This window comes from Pristiophorus japonicus, chromosome 15, assembly GCF_044704955.1.
Source record: "Pristiophorus japonicus isolate sPriJap1 chromosome 15, sPriJap1.hap1, whole genome shotgun sequence".
NCBI lineage: Eukaryota > Metazoa > Chordata > Chondrichthyes > Pristiophoridae > Pristiophorus > Pristiophorus japonicus.
This window is the reverse complement of record NC_091991.1, coordinates 64,479,367-64,499,769: the sequence shown is the minus strand read 5'-3', so window position 1 is coordinate 64,499,769 and position 20,403 is coordinate 64,479,367. Positions and strand designations below refer to the sequence as shown.

Sequence of the window (20,403 nt, the reverse complement as noted above, 5' to 3'; positions counted from 1 at the left end):
CTCCTCCTCCCCACCCCCTCCTCCTCCTCCCACCCTCTCCTCCTACTCCTCCCACCACCCTCTCCTCCTACTCCTCCCACCACCCCTCCTCCTCACCCCACCCCCTCCTCCTCCTCCGTCCCACCCCCCACATCCCCAACCCCCTTCCCCCTCCCACCCCCCACTCCCTTCTCCCCCTTCCCCCTTTTCCCCTTCTCCCTCTCCCCTCCTCCCACCTCCCCCTCCCCCCTTCTCCCCCTCCCCCCACCCACTTCTCCCCCTCACCCCCTTCTCCCTCTCACCCTCTTTCTCCCTCTCACCCCCTTCTCCCCCTCCCCCCACCACCCCCCTTCTCCCCTCCCACACCCCTTCTCTCCTCCCCCTCTGCTGCAGACTTGAACGGATACGGCGGATCACTGGTTTAGCCATTCACCGCCAGATCTGGCTGGACCACATAAAGCATTATTGGGTCTTGCTCTTGTCTGCCAAAATTGCTCACTATTCCATAATCGTTCTGGAATGCAAAGATAACCCCCGGTTTCTATTCTCCACTGCTAACTGTCTTCTTAAATCCCTCTCCCCTGTCTCCACCCTCACCTCCAACAATAAGTGTGAGGAGCTCATGGACTACTTTGTCTCTAAGATTGAGACCATCCGTTCAGCTGCCTCTGCCACTTCCCTTCCCTCCCCTAGCCCACCGGGTGAAACTTCCTCTAAGGAGCCCTCTGCCCTAGCTTCGCAGCTTTCTCCAGTTTCTCTCCAATCTCCCCTTATGACCTCTCTGAGCTCATCTTGCCCATGAGACCCAATTCCTGCTCCCTTGACTCTATTCCCACAAAACTGCTGACCACCCAACTTCCTTTTCTGGCTCCCATGTTACCTAACATTGTTAACAGTTTTCTCTTCTCAGGTACTGTCCTTTCTCACTTAAATCTACCGTCATCGCCCCTCTCCTCAAAAAAACAACCCTTGACCCTTGTCTTTGCAAACGACTGCCGCATATCCAACCTCCCTTTCCTCTCCAAAGTCCTTGAACATGTTGTCGCCTCCCAAATCCATGCCCATCATTCCCGCAACTCCATGTTTGAATCCCTCCAATCAGGTTTCCGCCCCTGCTGCAGTACCGAAATGGCTCTTATCAATGTCACAAATGACATCCTTTGTGACTGTGACTAATGCAAACTATCCCTCCTAGTCCTTCTTGACTTGTCTGCAGCCTTTGAAATGGTTGTCCACCATCCTTCTCCAACACCTCTCCACCATCGTCCAGCTGGGTGGGACTGCACTCACCTGCAATGGCTTCTCTTCCCACACTCGCATCGTTATCTCTGGTGTTCCCCAAGGATCTATCCTTGGCCCCCTCCTATTTCTCATCTACATGCTGTCCCTGGGCGACATCATCCAAAAGCTCAGCATCAGTTTCCACATGTATGCTGATGACACTAAGCTCTACCTCACTGCCACTTCGCTCGACCCCTCCACGGTCTCTAAATTGTCAGACTGCTTGTCTGACATCCAGTTCTGGATGAGCAGAAATGTTATCAAATTAAATATTGGGAAGACCGAGGCCATTGTTTTCGGTCCCTGCCACAAACTCCACTCCCCAGCCACTAACTCCATCCCTCTCCCTAGCATCTGTCTGAGGCTGAACCACACTGTTTGCAACTTTGGTGTCATATCTGACCCTGAAATGAACTCTCGACCACATATCCACAGCATAACTAAGACCACCTATTTCCACCTCCGGAACATCGCCTGTCTCAGCTCATCTCCTGCTGAAACCTTCATCCAATGCACTCCTGGCTGGCCTTCCATATTCTACCCTGCGTAAACTGGAGGTGATCTAAATCTTGGTTGCCTGTGTCCTAACTCGCACCAAGTCCCACTCATCCATCACCCCTTTGCTGGCTGCCCTACATGGGCTCCCGGTTAAGCAATGCCTCGATTTAAAAATTCGCATCCTTGTTTTCAAATTTCTCCATGGCCTCACCCCTCTCTATCTCTAATCTTCTTCAGCCCCACAATCCCCCGAGATATCTGCTCTCCTCTAAATCTGCCCTCTTGAGCATCCCTGATTCTAATCGTTCAACCATTGGTAGCTGTGCCTTCTGTTGCCATACCGTAAGCTATGGAATTTCCTGCCTAAACGTTTCCGCCTCTCTAACTCCCTTTCCTCCTTTAAGACACTCCTTAAAACCTACCTCTTTGACCAAGCTTTTGGTCACCTGCCCTCATTTCTCCTTATGTGGCTCATAATGCTCCTGTGAAGCACCTTGGGATGTTTTACTACGTTAAAGGTTCTATATAAATACAAGTTGTTGTTATATCCAACATCTATAACTGTATATTGCATTACTGATATTTAATCCACGATACAATTACTTCAACAAATTGATTTGGCCATCACAGAATCCTCCTCACATCTTTGTGAAGAGGCAGAGTGGTACTATACCAACTCTTAGCTTCAATGTTAGCTTTCCTTTCCCTCCCTTCCCCTTTAATACTGGCACTTTTCTGTTTTCCTCCATCATTTTAGTCTGAGACTCTTTCCTCACCCCCACCGCCCCTCCCCCCAAGCACTGCGATTGCTTATTTTGTCTCCTCCCAGCTTCCGCAGGCTGACATTGAAGCTGAACTAGTGAGATGTAGAAAATTATGACTTATCAGGAATTTGATGTCGGACAAGCAATCTGACAGCATAGAGGCAGTCAAGGAATCATAACCACCTAGAACAGCTATGGAACCATATCAGTTAATCAAACACTTCATCTATTCACCATACAAGAACATAGGACCAAAATCTAAACAATGCAGCTAAAGCAGGCTGTGCTGCGTACAAAACGAGTCATAACATGGATATGCTTATGGGAAAGATAGATACATCAATCCACTCCGTGAACTTATGCACCTCCTAATCAGAATCAAACTGCGTGTTTAACCTTCTGCTTAGAAATCCAGCATATTGCCTTCACATACCATTATGTGACATTCCCACAGAAAGGCACTTCTGAAAACGACAGCACTGGCACTTGTTGCGGTTCTTTTTTTGAATCTTACAATTGCGTTCACACTGATCATAGTCCAGTTTCAATCGTATTGTTCGCCGAAAAAAGCCCTATAAAATAAAAATCACAGTAGCGATTATAGAGAAACTTGATTCAAGTAGAATACAAGATCTTGGTTAAATAATGTAGTCTATTCTTATTCAATTCCAGTATTTTGTGATTTTCCCAAATAACATGTAGAGAAATGTCCTAATTGAAATTTTGATCTCTTGTCGGATATGTTCCTTCTAGACATGCGGTCATTTCTATTCATATAGACAGTGTGACTACACATTCAGAAAATAGTAAGTGAAAAAAATATAAACAGTCACTTCTATAACCCTCAGAAAAAGTTACAATTAATGCCCTCAACTGGAGTCATAATTGTCAGAAAATTAATTGGTCTAGGGGATTAATCCAAGAAAAGTTTGTAATAAGGAGCCTATAGAAACCAAGAACAATTTTGAACAATGCAATAAAATAATTTGAAACTTATCCCACCCCCTATTTTAGCAAATTATTCATATATGTGATTCTTGGATAGAGCAGCGCTGATTACAATGTGTAGTTATTAATACCCTTTTTCTCAGAATAAAACCATTGAAAGACAGAGGCAACAACACCAAATTGCCTTTTTCTACCATTCCTCACATGCAGAAAGGTATCTCATAGTAGTTTATATGAAGGAAGAAAAAACTGTGGTTGCCAAGGAGGAGGAAAAACAAAGTTAGGGTGGCAGCTGGGTAAAAGTTACAGTAAAGCGTTTGAGCAGCTAACTGAAAGGAAGGAAGAAGGCATCAAGGTATAGAGAACTAAAAAGGCAATTCCAGAAGACAGGAGTATAATGAGCGAGTAAGCCGCCCATAACGATGCCGTGGAGGAAAAGGAGTAGCCCAGTTTTACAGGAGCAGAGTCTGTCTGTGGAGATGCAAGGGTGGATGAGATTACTAAGGAAGCATAGGACAAGATGATGAAGGGATTTAGAAACAAGGATACAAATTTGGAAGTCACCTTACTGGGACACAGAAAGCCACTGAAGTTTGGAGAGCATTAGAGAAATCAAACCTCAAGAGAAAGTAGGACTAGGTTTCAATGGCAGTGAGGTAGAGGTAAAGGCGAGTAATTTTGTGGAGGTGGAGGAAAACAGTCTTAGTAATGGAGCGGATGTAGTAGAGGAAGCTTAGCTTGGGTCGAGCAATTACCAAGGTTCTTCACCTGCTGACTCAGCGTGAGGTGACAACTGTAGAAGCTGAGCCAAGCCCTGTGATACATAGATGTTGGGAAGCGACAAAAAGAGTGACTTCAATTTTGTCAATATTGAACGGGAAGAAATTTTGGCGCATCTCATCCAGGTCTTGATGTCAGATAAGCAAGTCAGATATGCAGCATTAGTTTTTGGGTTGACAGAAGATGTAGAGATAGAGCTGGGTGTTGTCAGTATACATGTAAATCCTATGCTTCCAGATCTTATTATCAAGGGCTAGAATGTAAATGGTGAAGAGGAGGAGTCCAAGCACGAGTCCCCAGGCTATATTAGAGGTAACTAAATTGGCAGAGAAGAAACTGTTAATGATATAATATTGTATCTTTTGCTTATAACCTAATTGCAGTACAACAAATGTAATATTGTAGTATTTGTACAATTAGAGCAAAGAACTGTCTGTAAGAAAGTTTAAAATTTTCTGCAACAAAAAAAAGCCAGTCATGTTGGAATCAGAAGGAAGAATGCTTAATTATTTACCTTGTTAGATCTTCATTGCTTAAATAGAACTATTGGAAACCAAGCAAACACATATGATTTCTCCCACAAACTCCAAGAGCGCCAGTCTTTCTGACTATTTCGCCATGGAAAAAGCTTGGTATAATTTATACACTTTTTTTTGCTCTCAAGCAATTACATTTTCTGAATGGAAAGCTGGTAGATGTGTATTCAGGCCAGTTGGACCAGATTGTGGAATGGGGTTTCTCGTATACCACATCAAGTTTAGACATGGGAGGGCATTCAAACTTTATTCTGGGCCATCCAGATTTAACATGTTAAGAATGTTCTATTAATTTTGAGGACAGCAGGAGCTAGTTTTGTTGGATCCCCATTAAATGGGGCGATAAATGGTTTAATTGGTAACACTAGCAGACAGCTTTCTTGTAGAAAATTAAATACTGCAGCGTCTTCAGAAGAAGTTTTGTGAAGTCCAAGATCAGCAGGCTCATGATGCCATATTAAGCATGAATACCAGTGGTTTTAATAACTGGAAAAACAATTACATTGATCATTAGGAGTAAAGATAAGGAGCACCTATGTGAAAATGTCTTAGTTAGTACCAGCCAACATAATTTCAGAATGAACCGATACCGCCTGACTAACCTCCTTGGCTTTGAGAGGAAATGGCATCCCAAATGGATGTTGGAAAACGCCATGATATAATGTACCTAAAATCTTTAATAAAGTTCCACATGAAAGACTGGTACACAAGCTTAAGGCACTGGGCATCCTAAAGTAAATTTGGAGATAGATAAGGAATTAGCTAAATGAAAGTAGCTAATACTAGTTACAAGAACAACATCAGAATGATGTACAGAATGGAGTATCCAAGGGATTGGTGCTAAGTCCCTAATGTTTCTAATCTATGTAAATGATCTAGATTTAGAAATACAAAATAAGTTGGTCAAATTTGCAGATGATACTAAACTAGATGGGCAGTAGACTCTGGTAAAGCAGATAGACCCTGGCAATATTTATTATTAATAATAACTTTTATTTATATAGCGCCTTTAACGTAATAAAATGTCCCAAGGTGCTTCACAGCAGTGTTACAAGACAAAACAGATAAATTTCACACTGAGCAACAAAAGAGGAAATTAAGGCAGATGACCACAAGGTTTTAAGGAGCGTCTTAAAGGAGGAAAGAGAGATAGAGAGGCAGAGAGGTTTAGGGAGGGAATTCCAGAGCTTAGGGCCCAAACAACTGAAGGCATGGCCACCGATGGTTGAGCAGTTATAATGAGGGATGTTCAAAAGGGCAGAATTTGATGAGTGCAGACATCCTGTGGGGTTGTAAGGTTGTAAATGATTACAGAGATAGGAAAGGACAAGGCCATGGAGTGATTTGTAAACAAGAATGAGAATTTTGAAATCGAGGCATTGTTTAACTGGAAGCCAATGTAGGTCAGAAAGCATAGGGATGATGGGCGATCATGACTTGATGCGAGTTAGGACACAGGCTGCTGAGTTTTGGATGACCTCAAGTTTACATAGTGTAGAATGTGAGAGGCCAGCCAGGAGTGAGTTGGGGTAGTCAAGTCTAGAGGTAACAAAGGCATGAATGAGGATTTCAGCAGCAGAAGAGCTGAGGCAGGGGTGGAGGCGGGCAATGTTACGAAGGTGGTAAAAGACAGTTTTAGTTATGCCGCAGATATGTGGCTGGAAACTCATTTCAGGGTCAAATATGACACCTAGGTTGTGAACAGTCTTGTTCACCCTCAGATTGATGGCAGGGAGAGGGATGGAGTCAGTGGTTAGGGAACGCAGTTTGTGGCGAGGACCAAAGATAATAGCTTTGGTCTTCCCAATATTCAATTGTAGAAAATTTCTGTTCATCCAGTACTGGATGTTGGACAAGCAATCTGACAATTTAGATACCAAGCAGAGGTCAAGAGAAGTGGTGGAGAGGTAGAGCTTGGTGTTGTCAGTGTACTTGTGGAAACTGACACCATGTTTTCGGATGATATTGCCAAGGGGCAGCATATAGATGAGAAATAAGAGGGGGCCAAGGACAGATCCTTGCGGGATATTAGAGGCAACGATGCGGGAGTGGGAAGAGAAGCCATTGCAGGAGATTTTCTGGCTACGATTAGATAGGTAAGAATGGAACCAGGCAAGTGCATTCCCACTTAGCTGGACGATGATTGGGAGGCGTTGGAGGAGGATGGAGTGGTCAATTGTGTTAAAGGCTGCAGACAGATCCATAAGGGCGAGGAGGGATAGTTTACCATTATCACACTCACAAGGCATGTAATTTGTGACTTTGATGAGCACCGTTTCTGTACTATGGCAGGGGCGAAAACCAGATTGAAGGGATTCAAACATTGAATTCATGGAACGATGGTCGCGGATTTGGGAGGTGACAACACGTTCAAGTATTTTGGACTGGAAAGGGAGGTTGGAGATGAGACGAAAGTTAGCAAGCAAAGTGGGGTCAAGTGTTTGTTTTTTGAGGAGAGTGGTGATGACAGCAGATTTGAAGGAGAGGGGAACAGTACATGAGGAGAGAACACCGTTAACAATGTCGGCTAACATGGGAGCCAAAAAAGAAAGTTGAAATTTGAAAGCAGACAGAACTATGCAGATTAAATTCAAACAGGCTAACACACAGGGCCCAAGTTTCCACACGATAAAAAACGGGCGCCCCTCCGAGCTGGGTGCCCGTTTATCGCGCCTAAAACGGCGCCTAAAAAAAAAAATCGCGATTCTGGAGCATTCTGCAGCTCCTTGTCTGCCTGGCGCGGCGCCCAGGGGGGGCGGAGCCTACACTCGCGCCGATTTTGTAAGTGGGAGGGGGCAGGTACTATTTAAATTAGTTTTTTTCCTGCCGGCAACGCTGCGTGTGTGCGTTGGAGCGTTCGCGCACGCGCAGTGTGAAAAAAACATTGGCACTCGGCCATTTTTGTAGTTCTTTGTAGCTGTTTAATTTTTGAACATTTTTTTAAATAAAAGCACATTGCCATCAGCACATCAGCACTTGCAGCCTTCTCACTGTCTCCTCCCCCCCCCCACGGGAAGAACGGGCGCCTCCTCCCCCCCCCGCGGGAAGAACGGGCGCCTCCTCCTCCCCCCCCCCCGCGGGAAAGAACGGGCGCCTCCTCTCCCCCCCACCGCGGGAAGAACGGGCGCCTCCTCCCTCCCCCGCGGGAAGAACGGGCGGCACCTCCTCCTTCCCCCACCCCCCCCTCGCGGGAAAGAATGGGCGCCTCCTCCCCTCCCCCCCGCGGGAAGAACAGGTGCCTCCTCCCCCCCCCGCGGGAAGAACGGGCGCCTCCTCCCCCCCCCCGCGGGAAGAACGGGCGCCTCCCCCCCCCCCCGCGGGAAAGAACGGGCGCCTCCCCCCCCCCACCCCCCGCGGGAAAGAACGGGCGCCTCTTCCCACCCCCCCCCCCTCCCGCGGGAAGAACGGGCGCCTCAGGCTGACTACAGAATTCTCCGTGGCTGAAGCACTTTCACACAGGTAGGAAGATGGTTTATTTAATCTTTTCTTTGCTTATAAATGTTTATTCAGGTTGGATTTATTTGTATAATATATGTAGAAGTATAAATAAGGATTTATTGTCGAATTTAATGACTTTCCTTCCCCCCCACCTCATTCTGGACGCCTAATTTGTAACCTGCACCTGATTTTTTAATGTGTAGAACAGGTTTTTTCAGTTCTACAAAAATCTTCACTTGCTCTATTCTAACTTAGTTTGGAGTATGTTTTCACTGTGGAAACTTTGAAATCAGGCATCAGTGGCCGGACACGCCCCCCTTTTGAAGAAAAAATTCTGTTCCAAAGTAGAACTGTTCTACCTGACTAGAACTGCAGAAAGAAAAATGTGGAGAATTGCGATTTCTAAGATAGTCCGTTCTCCACCAGTTGCTCCTAAAAATCAGGCGCAAATCATGTGGAAACTTGGGCCAACAGTCTTACATTTTTAAGTTAAGTATGGGGGACATAATGAATGTTGCAGTAGTAATAATGGAAGAAGTTAAAAGAGATTTGGAATTGATAGTAGGTTCCACACTGACCATGTTCAGTCATTGCATAGTAGCAATTAACAAAGCAAAACGAATGCTGAGCTAGATTGCCAAATCAGGAGTTTAGCTAAGGCAATCATGTTGGAGCTTTATAGTTCTGTGTCAGGCCACATCTTGAATACCGTGTTCCGTTCTGACCACCAACGTGCAAGGGAAACTCAAAGCCCCCCTAGAATGGCAATGAGGCTGCTTCATCTTTAGTCAATTCTATGACAAGGGCAAGTTAGCAAAATTTGGATCCTTCACCACTGAAAGAAGACATGACAGGGGACTTTACAGCAGTACATAAGATAATAAGTGAAACAAAAAAAAGTTAATCTTAAGCACTATTCCAAGACAAAGGTACATAGGTACAAACTGGCAATGGCAGGATCGGGATTTATGTCAGGAAGCACTACTTCACAGAGTGATTAATACCTGGAATGGTCTTCTTGGTAGGTAGTGGAAGCAAGAATTCTGGAATTATTTAAGGGTCGGTTAGACACTCTGATAGGGCACCATAGGTATCTATGGAACAATGAGATAGATGGACAAAGTGGCCTCTCTTCAGTTCAATAGAACATTAGAGCTTAAAAAGGATGGCATATGAGCTTAAGAAGTACAATGTTCATGCTTTAAGAGGGGATAGGAAGGAAAATTATTGTTCCAGATTTTTGTATACTTTGTGAAATTAGATATTCCCCAAGAGAGCCAGAGAAGAGACCCAAAATATTTCAATTTCAAATGCAGCAGATGTTGGAGGCATTCCAACTTAGGAGAATTCACAAGATATTTGATACTTTTTGCACATTAAAACCCGAAAACAAAATTTCTCACACTAGTACTGTTTGACAAAGGTAGAGCAAGCTCCCCAACATATGCTTGGGCTTCATTAACTAATTGCATAATTTTGAATGCAGTTTAGTCAATCCTCATTCACAGTGCATTCTATACAAAAACCTAGCTTCCATGAGTCCAGTCACTTGGACCCTCTGTCTGTAGGCACAGGGTTTTTAACCCTGAAGTTTTTGTGTATGCTTTTGTTACACCTGAAAGAATCTGTGAATTAGCTCTGAACCTTCAGGATTTGGACAATTCTGGCCATCACCATACTTTCCTCATGACTTAATGCAGGGTAAAACAACATATAACCTGAAGGCCAAAGTAGTTAGGTTCTATAAGACTTGTAGAAATTGTAGCTAGGTGTGAGTCTACCAGGAGTATATAGTTTAGGCTCCAAGCCATCATCACTTTGAAAACCTGCCTGAAGGCCTGTATTATCAGAATTTAGATGCTTTAAGATAATGATCCCGCTCATTATCCAGAAACATTCAAATCCCAATTAAAATGCATTCAGATATTTCCCCAGGAAAATTAAAATTGTCAAATCTACATCCTTGCGGCAGGTGGAAATGTATTGCTAATATATCTGCATATAAAGCTTTAGGGGCTGCAATGATAAGTTGAGTAATGTTCTCCACCAGCTGTCTAACCAGAATAATTTTCCGAAGCAACCAAAGAAATTCAGCTCATTGAAAGATAATAGTAGCACTATATACTCTGGCTGTATATCTCCCTAAAGGGATTTAAATTGGACAGGATAACATTGTGCAAAACTATTAGTGAATGATCCAATGGATCAAACTCAAACTCAGCATCAGGGGAAGAGAGGAGACAAATTGTATTCCAGGAGGGAGGAGACTCCACGTCACCTAATATTACCAATATTCAGAATAGATGAGCAAGGACACAGGTCAACATGCATTTAGTCAAGTGTCAAATGTTCTAAGCATCTGAAACCAAGTATCAAAAATGTTAAGCAACAAGAGGACTAATCTCTTCTGATGTTGCATGTTTAGTGAAGCAATCAGAATTGACTGCAAGTCAGTACATTTATTTCCTTTAAGCATCACCAGAGGAGCCACTGATAAAAACATTCTAACATTAAGTTGACAAAGAAAATCAACAAAACCCAAAAATTTTCAATAAACAAGACTTACTGTGATTTTGCACATACCTTACAGCCCTCACATGCATGTACGCCATAATGGAAGCCAGAGGCTTTGTCCCCACACACTCGACACTCTATGCTTAGCCCAGAGGTGGAAGCTTCATCTTGGGTTAATGGTGTAACAGGAAAGATTACTGATGATGGACTAGAGGCCGGTGTAAGAGTGTCTAAATGCAGATGGGAGAAGAAGAAAAAATACTGAGAATCTTTTGAGATCAATCAAGTAGTCCAATTACATTATTACATTATTATTTCTTCTCTTTGTAAAATGACAAAGCAGACCTACACTGTTCCAGCCTGCATCATCCACTATAACAAAGATGACTCAACAACCAATTTCCTTTCACCACAGGTTATGGAATCCTGGAACACTTCGTCAAAAGCAGACCTGATACAGCATTATATCCTCATTCTAGACATTGCAAGAACATTGCCTCAAGGTGAAAAGAACTGCATTTCTTATCAGAACGAGTGCAGCTTTCTCACAAATGAGAGATAGTCTGGACTCAATTGCAGTCAAGACTACAGAGAATGATTCTGAGAAAAGCCCAGATATAAACTAGAGAAATTCTTCTGATACTACTATCCAGTTTGGCCGAGTTTACCAACCTGTGTGTAGTAGGTTTGTGGAAAAGACAAATATCTAAAAAGTTAGAAGATATGAGAATCGCTATTTAATTGCAATGAGCTACATTCAAATAAAACAGTAATAAACACCACCAAAGAATAAAATTCAAGAATACAAGTCATCATGTCCAGAGATCTAAAAATAGACAAAAAGATCTTGCATTTATATAGTGCCATTCATGATCTTAGGACATCCCAAAGTGCTTTATAGCCAATTACGTACGTTTGAAATGTAGTCACCATTTTAATAGAAACATAGAAAATAGGTGCAGGAGTAGGCCATTCGGCCCTTCTAGCCTGCACCGCCATTCAATGAGTTCATGGCTGAACATTCAACTTCAGTACCCCATTCCTGCTTTCTCGCCATACCCCTTGATCCCCCTAGCAGTAAGGACCTCATCTAACTCCTTTTTGAATATATTTAGTGAATTGGCCTCAACAACTTTCTGTGGTAGAGAATTCCACAGGTTCACCACTCTCTGGGTGAAGAAGTTCCTCCGCATCTCGGTCCTAAATGGCTTACCCCTTATCCTTAGACTGTGACCCCTGGTTCTGGACTTCCCCAACATTGGGAACATTCTTCCTGCATCTAACCTGTCTAACCCCGTCAGAATTTTATATGTTTCTATGAGGTCCCCTCTCATTCTTCTGAACTCCAGTGAATACAAGCCCAGTTGATCCAGTCTTTCTTGATAGGTCAGTCCCGCCATCCCGGGAATCAGTCTGGTGAACCTTCGCTGCACTCCCTCAATAGCAAGAATGTCCTTCCTCAGGTTAGGAGACCAAAACTGTACACAATACTCCAGGTGTGGCCTCACCAAGGCCCTGTACAACTGTAGCAACACCTCCCTGCCCCTGTACTCAAATCCCCTTGCTATGAAGGCCAACATGCCATTTGCTTTCTTAACCGCCTGCTGCACCTGCATGCCAACCTTCAATGACTGATGTACCATGACACCCAGGTCTCTTTGCACCTCCCCTTTTCCTAATCTGTCACCATTCAGATAATAGTCTGTCTCTCTGTTTTTACCACCAAAGTGGATAACCTCACATTTATCCACATTATACTTCATCTGCCATGCATTTGCCCACTCACCTAACCTATCCAAGTCGCTCTGCAGCCTCACAGCATCCTCCTCGCAGCTCACACTGCCACCCAACTTAGTGTCATCCGCAAATTTGGAGATACTACATTTAATCCCCTCATCTAAATCATTAATGTACAGTGTAAACAGCTGGGGCCCCAGCACAGAACCTTGCGGTACCCCACTAGTCACTGCCTGCCATTCTGAAAAGTACCCATTTACTCCTACTCTTTGCTTCCTGTCTGACAACCAGTTCTCAATCCATGTCAGTACACTACCCCCAATCCCATGTGCTCTAACTTTGCACATCAATCTCTTGTGTGGGACCTTGTCGAACGCCTTCTGAAAGTCCAAATATACCACATCAACTGGTTCTCCCTTATCCACTCTACTGGAAACATCCTCAAAAAATTCCAGAAGATTTGTCAAGCATGATTTCCCTTTCACAAATCCATGCTGACTTGGACCTATCATGTCACCTCTTTCCAAATGCACTGCTATGACATCCTTAATAATTGATTCCATCATTTTACCCACTACCGATGTCAGGCTGACCGGTCTATAATTCCCTGTTTTCTCTCTCCCTCCTTTTTTAAAAAGTGGGGTTACATTGGCTACCCTCCACTCCATAGGAACTGATCCAGAGTCAATGGAATGTTGGAAAATGACTGTCAACGCATCCACTATTTCCAAGGCCACCTCCTTAAGTACTCTGGGATGCAGTCCATCAGGCCCTGGGGATTTATCGGCCTTCAATCCCATCAATTTCCCCAACACAATTTCCCGGCTAATAAGGATTTCCCTCAGTTCCTCCTCCTTACTAGACCCCCCGACCCCTTTTATAACCGGAAGGTTGTTCGTGTCCTCCTTCGTGAATACCGAACCAAAGTACTTGTTCAATTGGTCCGCCATTTCTTTGTTCCCCGTTATGACTTCCCCTGATTCTGACTGCAGGGGACCTACGTTTGTCTTTACTAACCTTTTTCTCTTTACATATCTATAGAAACTTTTGCAATCCGTCTTAATGTTCCCTGCAAGCTTCTTCTCATACTCCATTTTCCCTGCCCTAATCAAACCCTTTGTCCTCCTCTGCTGAGTTCTAAATTTCTCCCAGTCCCCAGGTTCGCTGCTATTTCTGGCCAATTTGTATGCCACTTCCTTGGCTTTAATACTATCCCTGATTTCCCTTGATAGCCACGGTTGAGCCACCTTCCCTTTTTTATTTCTATGCCAGACAGGAATGTACAATTGTTGTAGTTCATCCATGTGGTCTCTAAATGTCTGCCATTGCCCATCCACAGTCAACCCCTTAAGTATCATTCGCCAATCCATCTCAGCCAATTCACGCCTCATACCTTCAAAGTTAGCCTTCTTTAAGTTCTGGACCATGGTCTCTGAATTAACTGTTTCATTCTCCATCCTAATGCAGAATTCCACCATATTATGGTCACTCTTCCCCAAGGGGCCTCGCACAACGAGATTGCTAATTAATCCTTTCTCATTACATAACACCCAGTCTAAGATGGCCTCCCCCCTAGTTGGTTCCTCGACATATTGGTCTAAAAAACCATCCCTTATGCACTCCAGAAAATCCTCCTCCACCGTATTGCTTCCAGTTTGGTTAGCCCAATCTATGTGCATATTAAAGTCACCCATTATAACTGCTGCACCTTTATTGCACGCACCCCTAATTTCCTGTTTGATGCCCTCCCCAACATCACTACTACTGTTTGGAGGTCTGTACACAACTCCCACTAACGTTTTTTGCCCTTTGGTGTTCTGCAGCTCTACCCATAATGTAGTAGGAAACGTGGCAGCTAATTTGCATATAGCACGGATCCACAAACAGCAACGAGATAATAATCAGATAATCTGTTTAATGATGTTGGTTGAAGGATAAATATTGGCCAGGAGACCAGCGAGAACTCCCCTGCACTTCTTCGAATAGTGCCATGGGATCTTTTACGCCCACCTGAGGGGGCCTTCAGTTTAACGACTTATTCGAATGATGGCACCTCCAACAGTGCATCACTCTCTCAGTACTGAACCGAAGTATTTACATACTTTTTACATCGATTAAGTTTTCAAGCCTCTGGAGTAGGACGTGAACCCACAACCTTCTGACTCGGGTGAGAGTGCTACCTCTGTGCCACAGCTGACATCTAGTGGCATTTAGATGCCCTACTTATAATCTTCCAATGTTCTCTCAATTCAGGAAGCATTCCTTTAGATTGAAAAATTGCGCATGTCACTCCGATATTTATGAATGCAAGAAAAAGAAACCAGGGAGTTATAGATCAGTTAGTCTAACGTCTGTTGTTTGGAAATTGCTATAATTAAGGATAGGTTGATGGAACAACTCAAAATTTTTCAGTTGATCAGAGAGAACCAGCATAGATTAGTGAAAAGTAGGTCATGCCTGATAAACTAGATTTAATTTTTTTGAGGAGATGAGTAAAGTAGTGGACAGGGGAATGGCTATGGATGTTATTTATATGGACTTCCATGATGGCATTTGATAAAGACCCACATAAGAGACTGTTAACTAAGGTAGGAGCTCACGGAATTGAGGGCAAACTATTGATCTGGTTAGAAAATTGGTTGAGCGGCAGGAGACAGAGAGTAGGGATAATGGGTAGGTACTCAAATTGGCAGGATTGACCCGAAGGGATCCGTGTTGGGGCCTCACAATATTTATTAACAACTTAGATAGTGGCATAGAAACTCATATATCCAAATTTGCAGATGACACAAAGATAGGCAACATTGTATATGAAAGCATAAAATTAACAAAGGAATATCGATAGATTAAGTGAATGGGCAAAACTGTGGCAAATGGATTTCAAATTGGCAAATGCGAGGTCATCCACTTTAGACCTAAAAAGGATAGAACAGGGTACTTTCTAAATGGTGAAAAGCTAAAAACAGTGGCAGTCCAAAACGCCTTGGGGATCCAGGTACATAGATCAGTAAAATGTCATAGGATTACATAGGATATACAGCACAGAAACAGGCCATTCGGCCCAAACAGTCCATGCCAGCGTTAAGAACATAAGAAATGGGAACAGGAGTAGGCCATATGGTCCCTCGAGCATGCGCCGCCATTCAATAAGATCATGGCTGATCTGATCATGGACTCGGTTCCACTTCCCCGCCCGCTCCCCATAACCCCTTATCCTTTAAGAAACTGCCTATTTCTGTCTTAAATTTATTCAATGTCCCAGCTTCCACAACTCTCTGAGGCAGCGAATTCCACAGATTTACAACCCTCTGAGAGAAGAAATTCCTCCTCATCTCAGTTTTAAATGGGTGGCCTCTTATTCTAAGATCATGCCCTCTAGTTCTGGTCTCCCCCATCAGTGGAAATATCCTCTCTGCAACCACCTTGTGAAGCCCCCTCATAATCTTATACGTTTCGATAAGATCACCTCTCATTCTTCTGAATTCCAATGAATAGAGCCCAACCTACTCAACCTTTCCTCATAAATCAACCCCCTCATCCCTGGAATCAATCCAGTGAACCTTCTCTGAACTGCCTCCAAAGCAAGTATATCCTTTCGTAAATATGGAAACCAAAACTGCATGCAGTATTCCAGGTGTGACCTCACCAATACCTTATATAGCTGTAGCAAGACTTCCCTGCTTTTATACTCCATCCCCTTTGTAATAAAGGCCAAGATATCATTGGCCTTCCTGATCACTTGCTGTACCTGCATAGTATCGTTTTGTGTTTCATGCACAAGTACCCCCAGGTCCCGCTGTACTGCAGCACTTTGCAATCTTTCTCCATTTAAATAATAACTTGCTCTTTGATGTTTTTCTGCCAAAGTGCATGACCTCACACTTTCCAACATTATACTCCGTCTGCCAAATTTTTGCCCACTCATTTAGCCTGTCTATGTCCTTTTGCAGATTTTTGTGTGTCCTCCTCACACATTGCTTTTCCTCCCATCTTTGGCTATGTTACACTCAGTCCCTTCTTCCAAGTCGTTAATATAGATTGTAAATAGTTGGGGTCCCAGCACTGATCCTTGCAGCACCCCACTGGTTACTGGTTGCCAACCAGAGAATGAACCATTTATCCCGACTCTCTGTTCTCTGTTAGTTAGCCAATCCTCTGTCCATGCTAATACATTACCCCCAACCCAGTGAATTTTTATCTTGTGCAGTAAGCTTTTATGTGGCACCTTGTCAAATGCTTTCTGGAAGTCCAAATACACCACATCCACTGGTTCCCCTTTATCCACCCTCTTCTTTACATTCTCAAAGAACTCCAGCAAATTTGTCAAACATGACTGCCCCTTCAAAAATCCATGCTGACTCTGCCTCACCGAATGTTGCTTATCCAAATGTCCTGCTACTGCTTCTTTAATAATGGATTCCAACATCTTCCCAACCACAGATGTTAGGCTCACTGGTCTATAGTTTCCTGCTTTTTGTCTGCCTCCTTTTTTAAATTTATGCCCCACTTGAGCCTCCTCCCATCTTTCCTCATCTAAATCTATCAGCATTACCTCTGAAACCCTTCTCCCTCATATGCTTGTCTGGCATCCCCTTAAATGCATCTATACTATTCGCGTCAACCACTCCATCTGGCAGCAAGTTCCACATTCTGACTACCAAAGTTTCTTCTGAATTCCCGACTGAATTTCTTGGTGACTATCTTATATTAATAGTCTCTAGTTATGCTCTTCCTCACAAGTGGAAACAGTCTCTCTGTATCCACCCTATCAAAACCTTTCTTAATTTTAAAAACATCTATTAGGTCACCCCTCAGCCTTCTTTATTCAAGAGAAAAGAGACCCAGCCTGTTCATCCTTTCCGGATATGTATACCCTTACATTTCTGGTATTATCCTTGTAAATTTTCTCTGCATCCTCTCCAGTCTTTACGATAGAGGACACTAACCAATATTTCGACAGTGGATAGTCTCAGGGCTATGGGGGGGTGGAGGGGAGTGGGGGGAGAACTTAACAATCACAATCACTAAGGAGGTGGTACTCAGTAAGATAATGGGACTAAAGGCAGATAAATCCCCTGGACCTGATGGCTTACATCCTAGGATCTTAAGAGAAGTAGCAGCAGGGATTGTGGATGCATTGGTTGTAATTTACCAAAATTCCCTGGATCCTGGGGAGGTCCCAGCAGATTGGAAAACTGCAAATGTAACACCCCTATTTAAAAAAGGAGGCAGACAAAAAGCAGGAAACTATAGACCAGTTAGACTAACATCTGTGGTTGGGAAAATGTTGGAGTCCATTATTAAAGAAGCAGTAGCAGGGCATTTGGAAAAGCAAAATTCAGTCAGGCAGAGTCAGCATGGATTTATGAAGGGGAAATCATGTTTGAAAAATTTGCTGGAGTTCTTTGAGGATGTAACGAACAGGGTGGATAAAGGGGAACCAGTGGATGTGGTGTATTTGGACTTCCAGAAAGCATTTGATAAGGTGACGCATAAAAGGTTACTGCACAAGATAAAAGTTTGCGGGGTTGGGGGTAATATATTAGCATGAATAGAGGATTGGCTAACTAACAGAAAACAGAGAGTCGGGATAAATGGTTCATTCTCTGGTTGGCAACCAGTAACTAGTGGGGTGCCGCAGGGATCAGTGCTGGGACCCCAACTATTTACAATCTATATGAACGACTTGGAAGAAAGGACTGAGTGTAATGTAGCCAAGTTTGCTGACGATACAAAGATGGGAGGAAAAGCAATGTGTGAGGAGGACACAAAAAATCTGCAAATGGACATAGACAGGCTAAGTGAGTGGACACAAATTTGGCAGATGGAGTATAATGTTGGAAAGTATGAGGTCATGCACTTTGGCAGAAAGAATCAAAGAGCAAGTTATTATTTAAATGAAGAAAGATTACAAAGTGCCATAGTACAACGGGACCTGGGGGCAATTGTGCATGAAACACAAAAGGACAGTGAGGTGTATGAATAAAGAGTCTGACCAGATACTGTGAGCTCAAAGTAAAGTGTGACCGTAGTTTTTTATTGCAGGTCTCCAGAGTGCCTCTCCAGCCTGTGAGGCTTCCTTAAGTACAGGTACTCCCAAGGGATTGTGGGATGAGCCCTCTGGTGGTTAAACAAGGTATTTACAGGTTTACATATATAACACTCCCCACCACCCCCCCCCCCCCCCACCCCCCCCACCGCCAAAGTCAATAGTGTAACTATTTACAAGGCGAGTCGATCTGGGGCCTTTCTTTCCCTGGTTGATCGTCTCGGTGCAAATGCTGGTTTTGGTGAGTCGTTTGTTGGGCCCTTGCTGGGTTGCTGTGCAGCTGGCCTTGTTGGGCTGCCTGGTGTGGTGAGTCCTGCTGGGTTGCTGCGGGTGACGGGTTCTGCTTCGTGGTCAACCGCTGTGTCGATTGCCACTGGTGTGTGTGTGTTGGGGGCCAAAAAAAGGTAGGGTCTAATGTGGGTTGCTCTGGATAGTCCGTGAATCTGAGTTTGGTTTGGTCCAAGTGTTTCCTGTAGATGAGTCCATTTGAAAGTTTGACTCGAAACACCCTACTCCCCTCTTTGGCTACGACAGTGCCAGGAAGCCATTTAGGACCTTGTCCATAGTTCAACACAAATACAGGATCATTAATCTCAATTTCACGTGACACACTTGCGCTAACATGATATGTACTTTGTTGAAGCCGTCTGCTCTCTACCTGTTCATGTAAATCAGGGTGGACTAACGAGAGCCTTGTCTTAAGTGCCCTTTTCATGAGCAGTTCAGCGGGTGGAATCCTAGTGCGCGAGTAGGGTCTCGTGCAGTAACTAAGCAGGACTCGGGATAGGCGAGTCTGCAGTGAGCCTTCAGTTACCCTCTTCAAGCTCTGCTTGATAATTTGCTCTGCTTGATAATTTGCACTGCTTTCTCTGCCTGACCATTGGATGCTGGTTTGAACGGGGCAGATGTGACATGCTTTATCCCATTGCGGGTCATGAACTCTTTGAACTCGGCACTGGTGAAACACGGCCTATTGTCACTCACAAGGACATCAGGCAGTGCGTGGCAAACATAACCCGCAGGCTTTCAGAGGTGGCAGCGGATGTGCTCGCCGACATTATCTCACATTCAATCCATTTGGAGTACGCATCTACCACCACTACGAACATTTTTCCCAAGAACGGGGCTGCATAGTCGACGTGGACCCAAGACCAGGTTTGGAGGGCCAAGACCATAAACTTAGTGGAGCCTCCATGGGTGCATTGCTGAACTGTGAACGTGTTACATTTATGCACGCAGGACTCTAAGTCCTCATCAATACTGGGCCACCACACGTGGGATCTGGCTATCGCTTTCATCATTACAATGCCTGGGTGGGTACTGTGGAGATCGCTAATGAAAGTGTCCCTGCCCTTTTTTGGTACCGATTACCCCACAGAAAGCAGTCTGCCTGTATAGACATTTCATCTTTGCGCCGCTGGTGCGGTTTTATTTCTTCCTGCATTTCCAATGGGACACTGGACCAGCTTCTGTGAAGCACACAGTTTTTTTTTTAAACTAAGGACAGTAAGGGGTCCTGGCTCGTCCAGGTTCTAATCTGTCGGGCGGTAACAAGTGATAGCTCGCTCTTGAATGCTTCCATTACCATAACTAAATTTGCAGGCTGTGCCACTTCCACCCCCGTGGTAGGCAATGGCAGCCTACGGAGAGCATCGGCACAGTTTTCTGTGCCTGGCCTGTGGCGGATGGCGTAGTTGTATGCGGACAACGTGAGCGCCCATCTCTGGATGCGGGCCGATGCATTCATATTTATCCCCTTACTTTAAGAAAAGAGGGTTATCAGTGGCTTATGGTCAGTTTCCAATTCAAATTTGAGCCCAAACAGATACTGATGCATTTTCTTTACCCCATAAACACACGCTGATGCTTCTTTTTCAAT

The 20,403-nt window shown here is 44.1% G+C and overlaps 1 protein-coding gene across 2 annotated transcripts in view; it reads right to left on the bottom strand.

The window, feature by feature from the left end:
- Positions 1–20,403, bottom strand: part of pparab (peroxisome proliferator-activated receptor alpha b) — a 198,677-nt gene that overhangs the window by 109,085 nt on the left and 69,189 nt on the right. For both annotated transcript variants that reach the window (XM_070900536.1, XM_070900537.1), the window contains exons 3-4: positions 10,808–10,968; positions 2,956–3,094 (exon numbers count right to left, since the gene is read on the bottom strand). In XM_070900536.1, the coding sequence (XP_070756637.1) occupies positions 2,956–3,094; positions 10,808–10,968 (300 nt within the window). The remainder of the gene's footprint in view (positions 1–2,955; positions 3,095–10,807; positions 10,969–20,403) is intronic.